The sequence below is a fragment of the Mercenaria mercenaria genome, chromosome 14 (assembly GCF_021730395.1).
Source record: "Mercenaria mercenaria strain notata chromosome 14, MADL_Memer_1, whole genome shotgun sequence".
Classification (NCBI taxonomy): domain Eukaryota; kingdom Metazoa; phylum Mollusca; class Bivalvia; order Venerida; family Veneridae; genus Mercenaria; species Mercenaria mercenaria.
Genome location: NC_069374.1, coordinates 34,110,660 through 34,129,345, shown reverse-complemented (window position 1 = coordinate 34,129,345; position 18,686 = coordinate 34,110,660). Strand labels below are relative to the sequence as shown.

Here is an 18,686-nt window from a genome sequence, read left to right as displayed (position 1 = left end):
GATTTTGCCCGGACCGGACGATAAGTTCGAGCAAAGGGTGTTGTTCGAATTATTCGAGTTCAAGCAAATGAAGATCAATTGTATTCTGGTTTCAATATCCGTATCATGAATATAATTTTTATATAATAATGCCAAGTTTTGTCACTCTACACTACTGGCAAGTCTTAGTTAGAAGAGTATACTGCTTACTTCTAATTTCTCCAGGAACTGATCTCTTGTGTCCTTCATCTTCTCATCAAGGTCATCTTTACTAAGGACTTTCATCAAGATTTCCCCCATGGCAGCTAATACACCATTCCTCATAGCATGAGACTAGAAAGAAACATGTGCTTTTTTGAATTAGTGGTCTCTGACCAGAAGTGTTAACTTCAATTAAAGGTCAGCCAGACTTTTTGAAATTGTTGAGATGTGTTTTTTCCACTTATTTGGGAATGGGCCTAGGGCCTTTACTATTATGGAAAAATGCGTCATAAGATGTCCACATTGGGAACTGTTACTTTTTAACAGAATTTTACATAAAATTTAGGAAGAAAACTGTCCAGTGATGAGTTGCCTTTTGTTTCTTGGCTGGAAAATTGTTAAAAAAACAAAATCTTCGGGAATTTTAGTTTTGGAAATGGGCAAAAAAACCACTGGAGGCTATCATAGCTGACTTGACACCTAGACAGAACCATTTCAGGCAAACTGAACGCAGCTGTTAAGACTCAACATAAGCAGTGAAGACTAAGTGCTTCAGTCAATAAAATCAACAACACACCTATCAAGAACCTAATCATTTATACGAATTTTAGCCTGCAATATTACTACTACATACCTCACCATCCAGGTGACACAAGAGCAGACTTATATTGGGTAGAACAGCAGCTGGACATTTCTCAGTCATTTCCACAAGGAATGCCGAATAGGCTCGTGTTCCCGAGGTATCACGTGACAAATCTGCTCCATCCATTCTTCCTATCTCTCTGTAATAATGTAATAAAATATTCTGTTGGGTTAACATCCGTACAATATTGGGTAGAACAGCAGCTGGACATTTCTCAGTCATTTCCACAAGGAATGCCGAATAGGCTCGTGTTCCCGAGGTATCACGTGACAAATCTGCTCCATCCATTCTTCCTATCTCTCTGTAATAATGTAATAAAATATTCTGTTGGGTTAACATCCGTACAATTAAGGCCATATGGCGGCTTTTCAATCTTCTATTGGTGAAGGAGGAACCCTGGGTCCCTTCAGACTTTGCTTCAGGCATGGGCCGGCACTCTGGTGGAACCACCTGTAATTAATGCGCATGCCAGCACATGAAGAATTCTACAATACAAATGAGGTTTTGAACCAAAGCAGGTGAGGGGCAAGTCGAAGCCAACCACCTTAACCACTCAGCAAAGGAGACCTCTGATACAGAAGTAATATGCAAACTTATTAATTTTCCGATGAAATATTTAAAAGATGCTTTCAATTTTTCAGAATCCTGGTTAAAAATTATATTTATGACACAAAAACAACGAAAGAATCAGTTGTTACGTTCTGGGTAAAGTCAGCTGAATTTTCCAAGAAAATAATATAACCTACCTGATCAGTTCAGATACAATGCTTTTATAATTGTAATCTTCAACACAAACTTGGACAGCACTGGACAGTGGACCAACCAGATGCTCAAAATGCTGCAGGAGTTGAATAATCTTTAGACTGGCACCTGAAATAACATTTAGTACAGTAAAAACAGTTAAAATGCATCAAAACTTCAACTAAGTTCTGGACAATACAAGGGTGAATAGAATAGCTCCTTATATAATTTGTATATTCATGGCACACAAGAAAAAATATATGACAATTTTGAATATTCCAGCAATACATGTATATATAATAACATTAATTTTTCACATATAATAGTCGTTACCTAGCCCATGATTGTATCGCTTCACCATCATTCCAATGATATGACAGATGGCGTCCCTGCAGTCTTTGTTCACAGCATGTGTTATCTCTGGGTTCTCCAATATCTTGTAACAACAGTTGGTCACTAAACTAAAATATCATACAATAAAAGGTGTTTGTAATCTACTTTACTGAACATGTGTATCACTAAAAAAATCTGACTGTAAAATATTGAAAATTGCAAAGGATAATAGCTCCGAAGAATTAGTTTTGCAATTATCTTTTAAGGCCAAAAAAGCTGTTAACGGTAACCTAGCTAATCCTCCCACCCTGAAGATTTTTTCCCCAGTTTTCTAAAGTTGGTAAAAATCATTTTTACAGGGGAATAAATGTTTTCTATTAATTAAGTATAACACTTAACAATTTCTAGTTTCTAACCTATGCATACTGACATTACTGACGATCTGAAGAAAAGAAACAAGAGGGCCATGAAGGCCCTGTATCGCTCACCTGACCTATTGACCTAAAGATCATCAAGATCAACATTCTGACCAAGTTTCATTAAGATATGGTCATAAATGTAGCCTCTAAAGTGTTAACTAGCTTTTCCTTTGATTTGACCCGGTGACCTAGTTTTTGCCCCCACATGACCCAGATTCGAACCTGACCTGAAGATCATCAAGATTAACATTCTGATTAAGTTTCATGAAGATACAGTCATAAATCTGGCCTCTAGAGTCTTCACAAGCTTTTCCTTTGATTTGACCTAGTGACCTAGTTTTTTAACACACCTGACCCAGATTTAAACTTGACCTATAGATCATCAAGATTAACATTCTGACCAAGTTTCATTAAGATATGGTCATAAATGTGGCCTCTAAAGTGTTAACTAACTATTCCTTTTATTTGACCCCCGTGACCTAGTTTTTGACCCGACATGACCCAGATTCGAACTTGACCTAAAGACCATCAAGTTTAACATTCTGACTAAGTTTCATGAAGATATAGTCATAAATGTGGCCTCTAGAGTGTTAACAAGCTTTTCCTTTGATATGACCTAGTGACCTAGTTTTTGACTCTATCTGACCCAGATTTAAACTTGACCTAAAGATCATCAAGATTAACATTCTGACCAAGTTTCATTAAGATATGGTCATAAACGTGGCCTCTACAGTGTTAATTAGCTTTTCCTTTGATTTGACCCGGTGACCTAGTTTTTGACCCGACATGACCCAGATTCAAAATTGCCCTAAAGATCTTCAAGTTTAACATTCTGACTAAGTTTCATGAAGATATAGTCATAAATGTGGCCTCTAGAGTGTTAACAAGCTTTTCCTTTGATATGACCTAGTGACCTAGTTTTTGACCCCACCTAACCCAGATTTGAACTTGAGCTATAAATCATCAAGATTTGACCAAGTTTCATTAAGGTATGGTCATAAATGTGGCCTCTAGTGTAAACTAGCTTTTCATTTGATTTGGCTTGGTGACCTAGTTTTTTATCCTACATGACCCAGATTCAAACTGGACCTTAAGATCATCAATATTAACAATCTGACCAAGTTTCATGAAGATACAGTCATAAATGCGGCTTCTACAGTGTTAACAAGCTTTTCCTTTGATTTGACCTGGTGACCTAGTTTATGAACCCAGATAACCAAATATCGAACTCGTCCAAGATTTTATTAAGGGTAACATTCTGACCAAGTTTCATTAAGATTGGGCCAAAAATGTGACCTCTAGAGTGTTAACAAGCTTTTTCTTTGATTTGACCTGGTGACCTAGTTTTTGACCCCAGATGACCCAATATCGAACTCGTCCAAGATTTTATTGAGGGTAACATTCTGACCAAGTTTCATTAAGATTGGGCCAAAATTGTGACCTCTAGAGTGTTAACAAGCTTTTCCTTTGATTTGACCTGATGACCTAGTTTTTGACCCAGATGACCCAATATCGAACTCGTCCAAGATTTTATTGAGGGTAACATTCTGACCAAGTTTCATTAAGATTGGGCCAAAAATGTGACCTCTAGAGTGTTAACAAGCTTTTCCTTTGATTTGACCTGATGACCTAGTTTTTGATCCCAGATGACCCAATATCGAACTCGTCCAAGATTTTATTGAGGGTAACATTCTGACCAAGTTTCGTTAAGATTGGGTCAAAAATGTGACCTCCAGAGTGTTAACAGTCAAATTGTTGACGCCGGACGGACGGACGAGGGACGCCGGACACAGGGTGATCACTAAAGCTCACCTTTGAGCACTTCGTGCTCAGGTGAGCTAAAAAAAAGCAAGAAAAAGAAAGGAATTAAGCTGGAAATCTCTTTCAAGAAAGTAAAGAAAGAGTTCGATACTCAATATTTCCATGATGACAGACAACAGAACATGGACAAATTAATGTATATGCCAACTAGTAAAGATTTAACTGATGATGTTTATCCAAGTACAAGAATACAAACATATTTACCTGACAAATTCATCATCTACCACTGGTGGATCCCACAGTCTGTGGATATTTAACTGTACCAGGTTAAGCAAAGTTTTCATGCCAGATTCCCTCTCTTTTGCCCAGTCTATTGTCATACTAGAAGTTTTCTTCTTTCTGCTTTTCCCCTATTAATAATGTAACAATTTGTTTACAATTTTGTCACATGAGGGATAACTGAACTTGCTTTTAATGCAGTTTAAATTGTTTTTAGCCAATTGTTGTAGCCTTGAATGGTGTCCAATTTATTCCAGTGTATGCATTTATCTTTACTAATCACCACAATTTTATTACTTATTTCCTAAAACAGTGTTTTTAAGTATTTACAGATGATTTTCATTGATAAAATGGAAATGTCAAAAACAGTGTAATGGTAGGAATTGGACACTGTGCAAATCACAATAAAATGCAGTCATAGACTGCTAATCGTGCATACAGATATCTGTATGTGGCAAACAGCACAATTTTTTTTTTTTACCAGTTGGTAATTTTCTTCATTTTTTCAATTTTTTATTTCAAATTTATTTTTCCCATGAAGCAAGTTGAAATTGAAAGATTTTCAAGCGCTGGAATAAACTGAAACAGTAGGTTTCAAAATTCAAATACTTTTCCATCCAGTGTTTTAGTCACTTTAACTAAGCCTTTAAAGGGCTTGTCAAGGTCTGTGTGAACACTGACCTAGCTGGAAGCCTAGAACTACCTGTGTATTCATAATAAAACAGGGTTTCTTTTTGGCCGTTTTATAGCCGTTATTCGGCTATGTTCCAAATGCCAAAAAGTATGTATTTTTCCCAAAATGAGTGCAAAAATTCCCAATCTACATTCTGAAAAAAATTTCATCAAAATTGCACAAACATTAACCAAATTATGGACAATTTTGTAATGGCAGTATGTTAAACAGGTTGTACAATGTGGAACAAGTGTATGAGAAAGTGCTTAAACACACCCTTACTATATCCTATGGGACTAAATATTTCCCAATTTTGAACATTTACGCATCAAAATTCCCAATTTTTGGGGTATAGGCTATGTTCCCAAATTAGCTAGAAAAAACCCTGTAAAAGAACTATCCAGTTTACCCTGATAGCTTGGTTGGTGCTAGGCTTGGATTCATCTGATTCCAGCATCTCCATAAACTGACAGAGGAGATAGCATGTCATCTTGACCAGGTTCACATTGGTCTTTCTGATGGCAGGGTCTAACTCTTCCTCTAAAACTGTGGCAAGCTTGGTTGACAACTGTATAGCAACTGTTGGGTACAAACAGATAATATTAGCAATAAAAACATACAAATGATCATCTTGCTATTTGAAATTAAGAAATAACAAGAGCACCGCCTTGCGGGTGCTGACGCTCATCTGATTTTTTTTGTGTAACAGAAATATTGTCCAACCCATGATTTTCTAAGTCTAAAAAGGGCCATCATTCTTGCAAAAAGCAGGATAGAGTTATGTTTCTTGATGTACAGTGTCCACTTATGATGGTGAAAAACTGTTGTAAGTTTTAAAGCAATAGCTTTGATAGTTTATGAGAAAATTGACTTAAACATAATACTCAACCAAGAAAATGATTTTCTAAGTCCAAAAGGGGCAATAATTATTGCAAAAAGCAGGATGGAGTTGCTGTACAGGGTCAGCTTATGACGGTGAACAAGTGTTGCAAGTTTCAGAGCAATAGCTTTGATAGTTTAAGAGAAAAAGTTGACCTAAACTTAAAACTTAACCAAGAAATCTGATATTTTCTAAGTCCAAAAGGGGCAATAAATCTTGCAAAAAGCAGGATGGAGTTATGTTTCTTGCTGTACAGGGTCAACTTACGATGGTGAACAGGTGTTGCAAGTTTTAAGGATAAAAGCTGACCTAAACATAAAACTTAACCAAGAAAACTGATTTTCTAAGTCCAAAAGGGGCAATAATTCTTGCAAAAAGCAAGATGGAGTTATGTTTCTTGATGTACAGGGTCTGCTTATGATGGTGAACAAGTATTCCAAGTTTCAAAGCAATAGCTTTGATAGTTTAGGATAAAAGTTGACCTAAACATAAAACTTAACCAAGAAATCTGATATTTTCTAAGTACAAAAGGGGCCATAAATCTTGCAAAAAGCAAGATGGAGTTATGTTTCTTGCTATACAGGGTCAACCTATGATGGTGAACAAGTATTCCAAGTTTCAAAGCAATAGCTTTGATAGTTTAGGAGAAAAGCTGACCTAAACATAAAACTTAACCAGGCAACGCCGACGCAGACAACCGCTCAAGTGATGACAATAACTCATCATTTTTTTCCCAAAAATCAGATGAGCTAAAAAGCACTGATATAACTTTCTGTGGCAATTAACCTTAGCCATTGTTCCGGGATACTGTACCAGTACTAACCTGTTCTCCACATGAATCAGAGGTGGAGGATGAATAATTTTATATCAAATCATGTATAACATACCCCTTGTGTGGGGATGGAGCTCAAAAACCCACTATTCCTAGTTCTGCACTCTACCTATTCAGTTATCTGGGCAACTTTACTGAAGAAGTAATTGGAAATTGGAGAAGAGATATACTTTGAAGAAAAGATATTAGTACAACCAAAGAAACAATCCAATTGGGCTATTAGTCTCCTAATAATGTCACTGTCGGTCTAGAACTCAAAACACCTATTGGAGAATCTTGGTAAAGTTGCCAATCAGAGAACTAGTCTCAATAGTCATTTGTGTCAGCAAGCCTTTTGATTATATATGTGCACCTTTAAGTGGCTAAAAAATTAAACCTATTAGTTTATTATTCATCTAATACTACTCATTAAATTATGAATACGGTACTCTTTAGAATAATTATTTAGTTTATTTTTTTTTGTAATTTATGTAGATAAATTACATCAATACGTGAAATACAAAATATTTCCCAAAACAATGATTTTGTTGAATTTTTGTCACCAACTTGGCCAATTTTACTACTCCAAAATTCCCAATTTTTGCTGATACTTAATTCTCCCAAAACAGGCAGAACAAGACCTGTACGCAAGACAGCACGCTCGACTTTTCTCAGTGCTTGACTCTGAATAAGAGCTTTGCCAGTAAAAACTTTATAAAACTAACAAATTCTAAGTCAAAAAGGGGTATAACTCTGTCAAAATTCAAACAGAGTGATGGGGATTGTTTCTCCTGGTGTAGACTTTGATAGTAAATCACTATTTTGAGTTTCAAGCCAATAGATTTGATAGTAACAGATATAGGACTTTATCAAAAACTTTAACCAATGGCTACGCCGGGGAGAGTGCAATAGCTCTACCTTTTCTTCGAAAAGTCGAGCTAAAAAGGACCTCTTACAGGTACTTAAAGCTTTGCTAGAAATGTCATTACTATACTTCGTATGTCTGAAATGAAAACTTACTTTTTACAATGTGTCCCCAGGCATCTTCTTTTACATCAGTATCTACATCTTTTTGTAGGCTGAAAAAAAAAATCATTCAATTTCAGTCATTGCTTTATATTTCATATATCTTTAAATTTAAAGTATTCAGAAATCCAGAGATGAGCTTTACAGGCCTTTTTTTATCATTTTGGGAAAGCCACCTAGATTAATGGAATTGGGAAAATGCTCTCCGAAATTGTCTTAATTGGAAAAATTTGCAAATTACCAAAACCTATGTAAAGTATTAATGGATTGCATTTTGGAAATTATTTAGCAGTATAACTGTTGTTTTGATAACAAAAAATATACATACAAATTAGCAAAACTAGTTTAGCAACAAGAGCTGTCAGTGGACAGCGCACTCGACTATTCTCAGTGCTTGATAGTATAATATAATCAATGATTAAAACTTTAACATTACAATAAGCATATTCTAAGTCGAAAAGGGGCCATAATTCAGTCAAAATTGATTGACAGAGTTGCCTTCTCCTTTTTACAGACTGGGGTCATGATGGTAAACAAGTATGCAAAATATGAAAGCAATATCTCCATGGACTTTGAAAATATTTGGGGTGGTACGGAAACTTTAACATTTGTGTGATGCTCACGCCAGGGCGAGTAGGATAGCTCCCATATTCTTCGAATAGCCGAGCTAAAAACCCTAAAAGGTAACACGCATTTCAGATCTGAGGGAAGGGGGGGGGATAATACTTTTTTGCTTTGGGATAACCTCCTTTTACCATAGACCTGTAGATTTATAGGGGAAAAAAAGCCATGCTTTAGAAGTGTAAGTTTCAGCAGTATCTAAGTTAATGATCTCATATTACTTTACATTTAATATTTGGTTTTATGGCACAGCAACTCAGTGTAGTTTATAATTTATTATGCTGCAAAATAGGTCTAAAAATTTTGGTATCATATTCCGTTTACATCATATACGAGGTATGGAATCAAAACTATTATACCTTCTTGAATCATAGAGATACAGTAAAACCAAGCATTCAGACCCTATTAGTTGCCACTTACAATCATAGAAGGATAAGGCATTAGTTCCAGTTCTTTTCTTACATAAGTCATCTAAGAACCACATGAGACTATTGTTTTTACACTGAAACATTATTTTTCTTCTAAATTTACAGTTCTGAAAACAGTACAGAAACAAATATATAAGAGTTAAAGATATCTGCAGACACTTTTACATATTTTGCATTGTTATTGGTTGTTGTCTTATAATTCTATCATGTCCAAGGGATCATCTTGAAATAAAACAAATATTTCTCACCAAAGTACACTAAAGAACACATCAAAATGTTCGAAGATACAGTCAGGTCCTTTACTGCGGAAAGCTGCTCTGATATCTGGAAAAAAAGTATTAGAAAGAATGATAATACCTCAGATTTCTAAACATAACACCTCGTGATTTAAACAACATCAATAAGTGTATGCCAATTACCTTCTTACTGGAAGACCATAATGTCTGATACATCAGGGCTTCCATTAAGTGGCATCCCGGCGTAAAATACACCAAAAATTATGATCTGTACACCAATACACAAGGTCAGAGGCAATACAAAGGACTTCCTATATTTTTAATAAAGGAATACAAAATCAATACGCCGTGACGTAACTTCACTGTAATGATGTGATTAGCTCCGCCCCATAATTGAATCCTAATGGAAACCCTGATACATGCTTAGTAAGTTAGATGTTTGTCTTATCAAATGTAACAACTAATATTACAACACTACCACATTTTTTTTAAGAGGGGGAGTCCTATACATCCTGTAAACCTAGTAAGATTAATGTGTCCAAAACTGGAACAAGCTCTGGCAATGAAGCATGTTAATGGTACAAATCATGTAACAAATGTCAATTGATGTGATAGAAAAATTAATACAAAGCCATCCAGATGTAAATACAAAATGTACATCCCTCATCATTTCAACCACTTGTCCTACAATTTTTACTTTTTATTCTAGTTGATTGCAAGGAAAACTTCTCGCTTATTGACAATCCATCTACTCACTAAAATCAACATTGCCTTTTAAAAGACAATGTTGTGACCCTGCTGTGGTCCACTCAGGACCTCAAGGCTCAGAGGCAGACACTAAGCAGGAGGAGTAGAAGTCATAGATCTAGTGTATTTACAAACCTTGTATAGCTCCTGAAATTTCTCTGAGGGTCAGAACTTCATCAACAACAAACTGGTTCACTCCTGTTTTGTTCAAAAGGTCATCTCTGGACACAGGAATAACAAATTCAAAATCCATTTTAACTGTAAATCTGTAAAAAACAAGTAGTGTTTCTGTTAATAATAGTTAATATCCGAAAGGGGATTAACAGTAACTGAAGTTAGTTAAGTTGAAATTCAACACATGTATGCAAGACCAAATAATAAGGATGTTTCAGGACAGCGTGATAACTTTGGCTGTTGCTGTCCTGTCACATGACATCCAAACTACTCTGCATATTTCTGTTAGGAAATCCCCATTGAAATCAACTGAGAATGTTTTCTGGTGCATGTTGACATTAAAGCGTAAGATTACCTCGCTGACATTTTTTGAATGTATATTTTGTGTTTTGTTTCTGCAATTTAGTGTCATCAGCAGTCCGCTGTGTACTGAAACCTGTGTCAGGGTATGCACCTGTTCTGAAGATTTAAGTCTCTTATTTAAAATTATGAGTTATATTCAACCCATCTGACGTTTCTATATGAATGTCAATGTTAATTTATTGGAGCAAGTAAATCTGACCAGTATTTGATGATTTTTTTATATTTTTTAATGTCTTCATTTTCCTAACAGTAAAATGCAGATACGGATCTGGCTTAGTGGGATCACAAATATAAAATCATAAAATAAGTCATCCAAATAAACCAAATGAGTAAGACTTGTAGGCTGTGTATTGTGTTAGGGTAAATATCTCCTCAGTCCTCACACCTGTTCACATCGTATTTCCAAAGATATAAAGTCTCTTATTTACGAGTTATATTCTACATGAATATTAATGTTTAATTTAATGGAGCAGGTAAATCTGATCAAATATAATTTATGACTTTTAATCCTAGACCTGATCATTGTTGATGTTATTCAGCAGGTCCCAGAAAAGTCACAAATAAACTATATAGCTACATCTAGCTAAAAGTAGCTATAAAACCAATAACAATAATGCAAAATATGTCAAAATCAAATTAAAAATGGTTATAATCGTATCCAAATGGACTGGAAGACGTAAGCAGGTCGGAGACTTCCCCTGGATTGAGAGACAGTCTCTAGATCTAAACACTGTCTCTCGTTTGAAAGACAAACTGTCTTTCGATCGAAAGACTGTATTTAGCTTAAGTGTTGAAAAAACATGAAATCATTATTAAAATAATCATTTCATTACAGTGGCATTATTTATTCATTGAAGCAATTTGTTATTTCAAGTTAACTTTACAAGAAACACATTGCCATAGAAGTTTGCTTTAAAAGCATTATAGTGAGCTCAAGGAGCCCAAAGGGCCTGCTCGAGAATCGAGCTTTACGGTAACGCAAGTATACTTGCACACTTGGTGATGGATTTGAAAAGTTTCGTCGGAAGTTTTTAAAAAGCGCACCCTAGCAGATAGGTGCTCACAGGAAGTACGTCTTTCCGGAGTGAATACAGAACTTCATTCAATTGCTAAAAATATTCATCACTCAACAATAATGAAAGAATGATTTCCAGTTGTTTAAAAAAAAGGCAGTGGCTAGGATTACGGTACCGTAATCCTAGCCTCCGAGTCTAGGATTACGGAAGTTCCGTATTTCTAGACAACCCTACGAGGATAGGCTAGGATTACGGAAGTATTTAAGAGGCATCAAATATATTTAAGGACATGTATAAATTATGCTGTAAACATACTTTTTTTTCCACTTAAAATATCGATTTTCATGCCTGTCATACTATTTTGTGTTATCGATCCGTTATTTTGGGTTACGATATATTAATGGTGGCGACTACATGCCCATATTTTACAATTTCCATAAAAAATATTGTGTTTTTTTTCTTTTGTTTCTTTTTAAAAAATAGTGTTGTAATTTTGTTTTTTGTTAAGAGCATGTTATTATTTCATATTAATGATTTTTCTTTCTTTTCTTCCTTTTTATTGATTTTTTCCTTCTTTTTGTGGGGTCTCTCTTTTTTTAACACTTGACTACAGATTTTTAACAGCTGTTACTCTGTTTATACACCCGGTAGCGAGTGCCGCCATTAATATATCGTTAACCCTAAATGGCGGATCATAACATGATACGACAGGCATGAAAAAATCGCTATTTTAACTGAAAAAAAATGTTTAAAACATCATTTATGCATGTCCTAACATATACTTGATGCCTCTTAAATACTTCCGTAATCCTAGCCTATCCTCGTAGGGTTGTCTAGAAATACGGAACTTCCGTAATCCTAGACTCGGAGGCTAGGATTACGGTACCGTAATCCTAGCCACTGCCTAAAAAAAAATATACTGTTTTCATTTAAAAGATCAAGCATCGGCCAGAAAATGGAAAAAATGTCATTAATAAGCAGAAAGAAACGGGAACGCGGTAATGACTTCACCGTGACACCGGCTTCCCATAAATTTTGCAACGTATGATATTCACTGTTACATGTATGGTGACACTAAATGTAGACTTTTTCGAGTGAATAGGTTCTCCTGAATTCTTGTGACTAGTGAATAGTTTCTTTGTGACAAATAAATGATGCATAATATTTTTAGCTAAATCCGATTTCTTTGAGCTCGCTTTGAGGCTTTGCCTTATTTCATATTAATGCTTAAACAAAATTCCCAAAATAATTTTGATTTTGAAAATTTGATATAAGAAAGATAATTTTCTGTATTTGAAAAAAATTTGTGCATTCTAAAAAGAGTTTTAATTACTCCCAAACGAAAAAAAGGGGGAAACAAAACACTTAAACAAAACACTAATACTACACTGTGTTTTGATAATGTTTTATTAGTATAGCAAATGACATGCAAATGAGGTAACAAAACACTAACAAAACACTAACAAAACATTGCTAACGAAATACCAACAAAACATGATATGCAAATTAGGCTTATACAAAACACTAACAGAATACTTTATGTTTTATTAGTGTTTCATTATATGTGCTAAAGAAAACACTAACAAAACACTGCTAATAAAATACCAACAAAACATATGATATGCAAAAGAGCAAGGTCACAAATTTAAACAAAACACTAACAAAATATTTTATGTTTTTTTATTATTTCATTACCTGTGCTGACAAAATACCATAAGCAAAACATTATTTACATACATGAATTTATATATGAGCCGTGCCAGGAGAAAACCAACATAGAGGCTTTGCGATCAGCATGGTCACAGACCAGGCTGCGCATCAGCTCGATTTGGTCAGGATCCATGCTGCTCGCTTTCAAATGCTATTGCAACCATAGAAACCATTAGTGAACAGCATGGATCCTGGCCGGACTGTGCGGATGCAAGAAAAAGTATACACACAATATGGTGCTAAAATGTCACCATTTTCTACTCAGTTCCAAAGTCATTGAAGTATTTTGATCAGTATTTTCCACTTTTTGCCATGGCTTTTTTCAACAACATTCTGATGTATAGTCGGTGTAAGATATGCTATTACTTTCAATTGAATGTCACTATTGGTTGAGAAGTTTTCTGTAAATGGTAGCCATCATCAGTGTAAAATGCCACAGTTTTTCACTAACTGCCACAAAGCCATTGTCATCATTCGTCTCACTGCAAAACCTGAAGATGTAATAAACCAAGAGATATTAAATCATAAAAGCAGTTTCTTCAATAGTTTTTTCCTTTGTTTATAGTTTCAAAATTAAATTATCATAGTCATAGTAATATTTGGTATTCAGAATAGTGCATTTTTATGATACAGGCAACACTGCAGATTTAATCCAGTAACAACTGTAACATTACTTGTTATATTTTCAAGAAACTTTTTTTTTTTAAATTTGATTTCAAATGTTGATAAGGTTCCAGCGATGGCAGACAGATATTTATTGATTTGGGAAAATGATTAACAGATTGGACTTATGCATTGCTATTACCCTTACCATATTGTTATAATAAATAGTAACTTAGTTTGATTTCTGCCAGTTACCTGCACTGTACACCTCAAGTTGTGATTACTTAATTTGGTATTTTTAATTATTATATATTGATTTGGACTTGATATAAAGGAGATAAGTATAAAACCTGCCATGAGTTTGCTGGTAATAAGTGTTAAAATTGATCTATTAAGTCATGTTCAGGAATTTTTTTTCAATTGCCCACATTCAATCAAACATACAACTATGGTATTGATAGTGTATACATGTATATAGTAATATATAATGCCAGTATATATACTTACATGTTTTTGAACTGCTGGATTCCTTAGGTCTTCTTTGAACACAATACGTTGATAAGGTCCCAATTCATTCATGTGTGCCATACCTATATACATACATGACATATGGTGCTATACCTGAAAATAGATTTAGTTTAAAACTTAAAATGTTCATAAAAACCTTTGGTTTATTATTGGGTATGTCAATGAACTAAAATTTTAACTGTATACATTGTGATGATGGGGCCAAAAAATGTCACTAGTTCTACCAAATGTATAGCAAATAGAGGGTTACATTAGTCTTTATTCTTATTACATTATACTCTTCAATAGATTAAAAGAATTATCTGGATGAACATGATTAAATTAATAAATTTAATTACCCCAGTCTTGTAAAATAAACAATATCAGCCGTGCCATGAGAAAACCAACATAGTGGCTGGTTTTCTCATGGCGTGGCTCATATAATCATTTATAAAAGCAAGTAAATAATCCATAAACAATTATTTTTGTTAACAATAATTTTCATTTACCTTAACATAAATGTGTGCAACACCAATTGACTAAATAATAAGAAAAAAACAGGTTAAAACACTAATTTTAAAGCAAAATATTATTCTCTGAATTTACAGACTGAAGTGCCATGGTAAGCAGACTGGTAGCATTGTTTACCCTGTGATTGGGGAGATAACTCTACTGGTTTAAAGTTTTTGTCTCCGTTGAATAATTTCATTTAAAAGTATCCACTTTTTATTTAGTAAATTAAAAGCATGATAAACTAAAACATACAGCTGTTTAATTTGCAAAACAGAAGCATTTGAACAAAAAAAATATGTGAAGCAACATGCAGTCATTTGTGAAAGCTACCAAAACGAAAAGTAAACAGCCTGCTTCCAGTTTGAATCCATGATTTATCATAGTTACAGGTAATCTAGATTACTGTTGGAAAATAAATAAATTATATTGACTCACCATTTGTATTATTTTCATCACTCTTAAACTTCCATGTTAAATATAAACTGCACATAGTAAACAAAGAGCTATATAAATAAACTTCTTTGTAGTGAAATAACTCCATCATGCTCTCACAGAACTTCCTGTTTAGATTTGAATTTTTGATATTCTTGGGCAAATGTGTCATTTACAGTCAGCTAATGAAAGATACATGTAGGATGTTGAAACTATTTCTGTTCTAGAGTAAGATTTTATTCCATTTAGATACACATAAATTTTAAAGATTACTGTGATAAAAAAACCCAAAAAGTTAAGGATTACTTTTTGTGGTACATGCACAGTCGCCAGAAGTAGTTCCCTGACTTTATTTTCATTGGCTGACCTCTTGGTAGAGTTTCTAAATATAAAGCAGACAAGATCTTATCAGTCTGTGGTAATCTCCTGTTGTGAGATAAGCAACATGTACACTGCAGTAGATTAATTTATCACCCCTTAATAGCCAGGTGGAAAAATTGCAATATTATATATCTATGCAACTACTGTTAGTGATGTTCTTTTTGGTGTAACTCTAGGTGAAAAAGTAATGATAATTATTTCAATAAATTTTTAATTAGTTCAAAATGAACTTTTCTGCAAAGTGCATGAATACATTATAATATATACAAGTTGCATTACAATTCATGTTTTAATCCCATTTGTTCTGTTACCTATCTAATTTAGTTTATTGTAGTTATTGGTCATAAAAATACTTATACATTAAAATATTTTATGTTCACAAGAAATACCTCCCAAAACTTCTGTGACTATAGTTTCCATCACAAAAGCTTTCTAAGTTATTATTTTTCATGCTATTTTCCATTCCAAAATTTTACTAATTAACCGTTACCCTGCTAAATTTCTATAATGAACTTGTCCATGTTCCAATTTGGACAGAACCATTAACTTTTAAAAGGGGTGTTCGCTGAAAATTTACAGACAGCATAGTGAACAGTGCAGACTATGATTAGACTGCACAAATGTGCAGGCTGAACTTGGTCTGCACTGGTCGCAAAGGCATAGACACTTGCCGCCAGCACGCTAAGGGTTAAGTCCAACTTTCCAAGACAAAAGCTCCTGTTTCTATAAGTCAAATTAGATACCAACAAAATGTAGCATGTACAAATTCAAGTGTAATGAAACACTAAGAAAACATAGTTTACATTCTCCAAAGTGTAATAAAACATCAATAAAACATTACTGATATAACAAAACATTAACAAAATACTAACCACTTAAAATCCTGGAAGTACAGTATTGGTGTTTTGTTAAATGCTGTACTAACAAAACATTCTAACAAAATATCAAAATATGTTTTGTTGATGTTTTGTTAGTGTTTTGTTAGTGTATTGTTAATTATTTTTTCCGTTTGGGGTACTCTTTCAATGACTTTCATTGCTTAAGCTAACTTGAGTCTTTCGATCGAAAGACATTTTGTCTTTCGAACAAGAGACAATGTTTAGATCGAGAGAATTGATCAGGTCGGATATCCGGGCACTTCAGCGTATCGCGTTGCATAGCAACAAGCGGAGGTGACAGCAAACGCTAAATTGTAATTGAAAAGCGTTTAATGTTTCCTTAGTGCTGGTTATTTTTCTTTATTTAAAGTAAAATTTTGGGCAATATTAAGAAGTCAGTGAATTTATAATGTAGCATGATGTTCGAGAAATCACTCCCGAGAAAGAAATCTTTCTTTTTTAGGTTTCAGACGTGATATTCATCATTAATCCGTGTAAGCTACAAGATCTCATATTTGTGACGGACTGAATGAAAATTATAATTTAAAAAATCGGAGGTCTTTACAAATAAATAAAACAGAAAATCTAGCTCATCTAATTATGTTTTTCCATTCGTTTCACTTTTCTCGTTCTATTTTGTAGCCTACCATTAAAACAGTTCTGAAAGCCAGATAGCTTATACTGTGGTGTCAAAAGTGATTCAGTAACGCCAAATTTAATTAAATCAACACCTCTTACCTAAATTCTGATTGGTATGAGATTTAATAAAAGGTGTCATAATTTAAAGCATAATAGTACATAATGCGTTAATACTGGATAAGGGATTTTTTTCTCCCTCGAAGCGTATCAGGATCAAAATAGAAGATCTTTAACTGCATTTATAACACAAAGGTTTTTTTATATATTAAAAATTGTTTTAAATGTAATATGACAGCTAGAGCTACTGTGTTACACGTGGAGATAAAATGATAATTATAATACAATGTAATAACTGCATGCTAGTTTCTTTTCTACGAAAAGCCAGGACGTATCAATAAACTGATGACTTCCTTAAATACGAAAATACTGAAAAATGCTTATCTCTGTTTTGTATTAAATTGTCAATTATTTAAAACTGTGAATGATAATTTGCACGCCTTCGTCTAAAATAATTTTAGCCATACCTTAAAATCCATATTTTTTTGTTAATTGTTAGACTGTCACGATTGACTGCTTCCACATATAATAAAATTAAAGCATTCATTCAAGCCATAAGTTATAGATCACTATGGAAACCAATCAGTATGTGGTATATTAATGATAATCAGTTTTAACCAATTCTTAATGACTATCACTAATTAATAGATTGATTTCCTGTTTGTTTCATCCCTCTCATGTACCCCTTCGGGGCCTTATGGTAATTTCCTGTTTTATCCGTTTGATGTATGCCTTCAGGGTCTTATGATATTTGGAAGATGTACATTATTGTTATTTGAGTGTTAACTGACTAAGGGATTAATAGAGCTCCTACATAGAAAAAAAACCTTGATCAATACACATATAGTTCATTTGAAATTTTAAAATCAATTCACCAAACTAATTTTTGGCTGGAAGGACATTTCTTCAAAAAAAAAAATAAAAAAGAATAAATAAATAAAATAAATAAATATAAAATAAAACAAGAGCACCGCCTTGCGGGTGCTGACGCTCATCTGATTTTTTTTGTGTAATAGAAATATTGTCCTACCCATGATTTTCTAAGTCTAAAAAGGGCCATCATTCTTGCAAAAAGCAGGATAGAGTTATGTTTCTTGATGTACAGTGTCCACTTATGATGGTGAAAAACTGTTGCAAGTTTTAAAGCAATAGCTTTGATAGTTTATGAGAAAAGTTGACTTAAACATAATACTCAACCAAGAAAATTATTTTCTAAGTCCAAAAGGGGCAATAATTATTGCAAAAAGCAGGATGGAGTTATGTTGCTTGCTGTACAGGGTCAGCTTATGATGGTGAACAAGTGTTGCAAGTTTCAAAGCAATAGCTTTGATAGTTTAAGAGAAAAAGTTGACCTAAACATAAAACTTAACCAAGAAATCTGATATTTTCTAAGTCCAAAAGGGGCCATAAATCTTGCAAAAAGCAGGACAGAGTTATGTTTCTTGCTGTACAGGGTCAACTTATGATGGTGAACAAGTGTTGCAAGTTTTAAAGCAATAGCTTTGATAGTTTAGGATAAAAGCTGACCTAAACATAAAACTTAACCAAGAAAACTGATTTTCTAAGTCCAAAAGGGGCAATAAATCTTGCAAAAAGGAAGATGGAGTTATGTTTCTTGATGTACAGGGTCTGCTT

General features: G+C 33.9%; 1 protein-coding gene across 1 annotated transcript in view; it reads right to left on the bottom strand.

The window, feature by feature from the left end:
- The window catches only part of LOC123527225 (condensin complex subunit 1-like), a 44,048-nt gene that overhangs the window by 23,781 nt on the left and 1,581 nt on the right, over positions 1-18,686 (bottom strand). Inside the window, exons 2-10 of the mRNA XM_053523256.1 lie at positions 9,914-10,044; positions 9,044-9,119; positions 7,741-7,799; positions 5,439-5,608; positions 4,342-4,487; positions 1,898-2,025; positions 1,570-1,693; positions 815-962; positions 190-312 (exon numbers count right to left, since the gene is read on the bottom strand). Coding sequence (XP_053379231.1) covers positions 190-312; positions 815-962; positions 1,570-1,693; positions 1,898-2,025; positions 4,342-4,487; positions 5,439-5,608; positions 7,741-7,799; positions 9,044-9,119; positions 9,914-10,031 — 1,092 coding nt within the window. The 5' untranslated portion in view covers positions 10,032-10,044. The remainder of the gene's footprint in view (positions 1-189; positions 313-814; positions 963-1,569; positions 1,694-1,897; positions 2,026-4,341; positions 4,488-5,438; positions 5,609-7,740; positions 7,800-9,043; positions 9,120-9,913; positions 10,045-18,686) is intronic.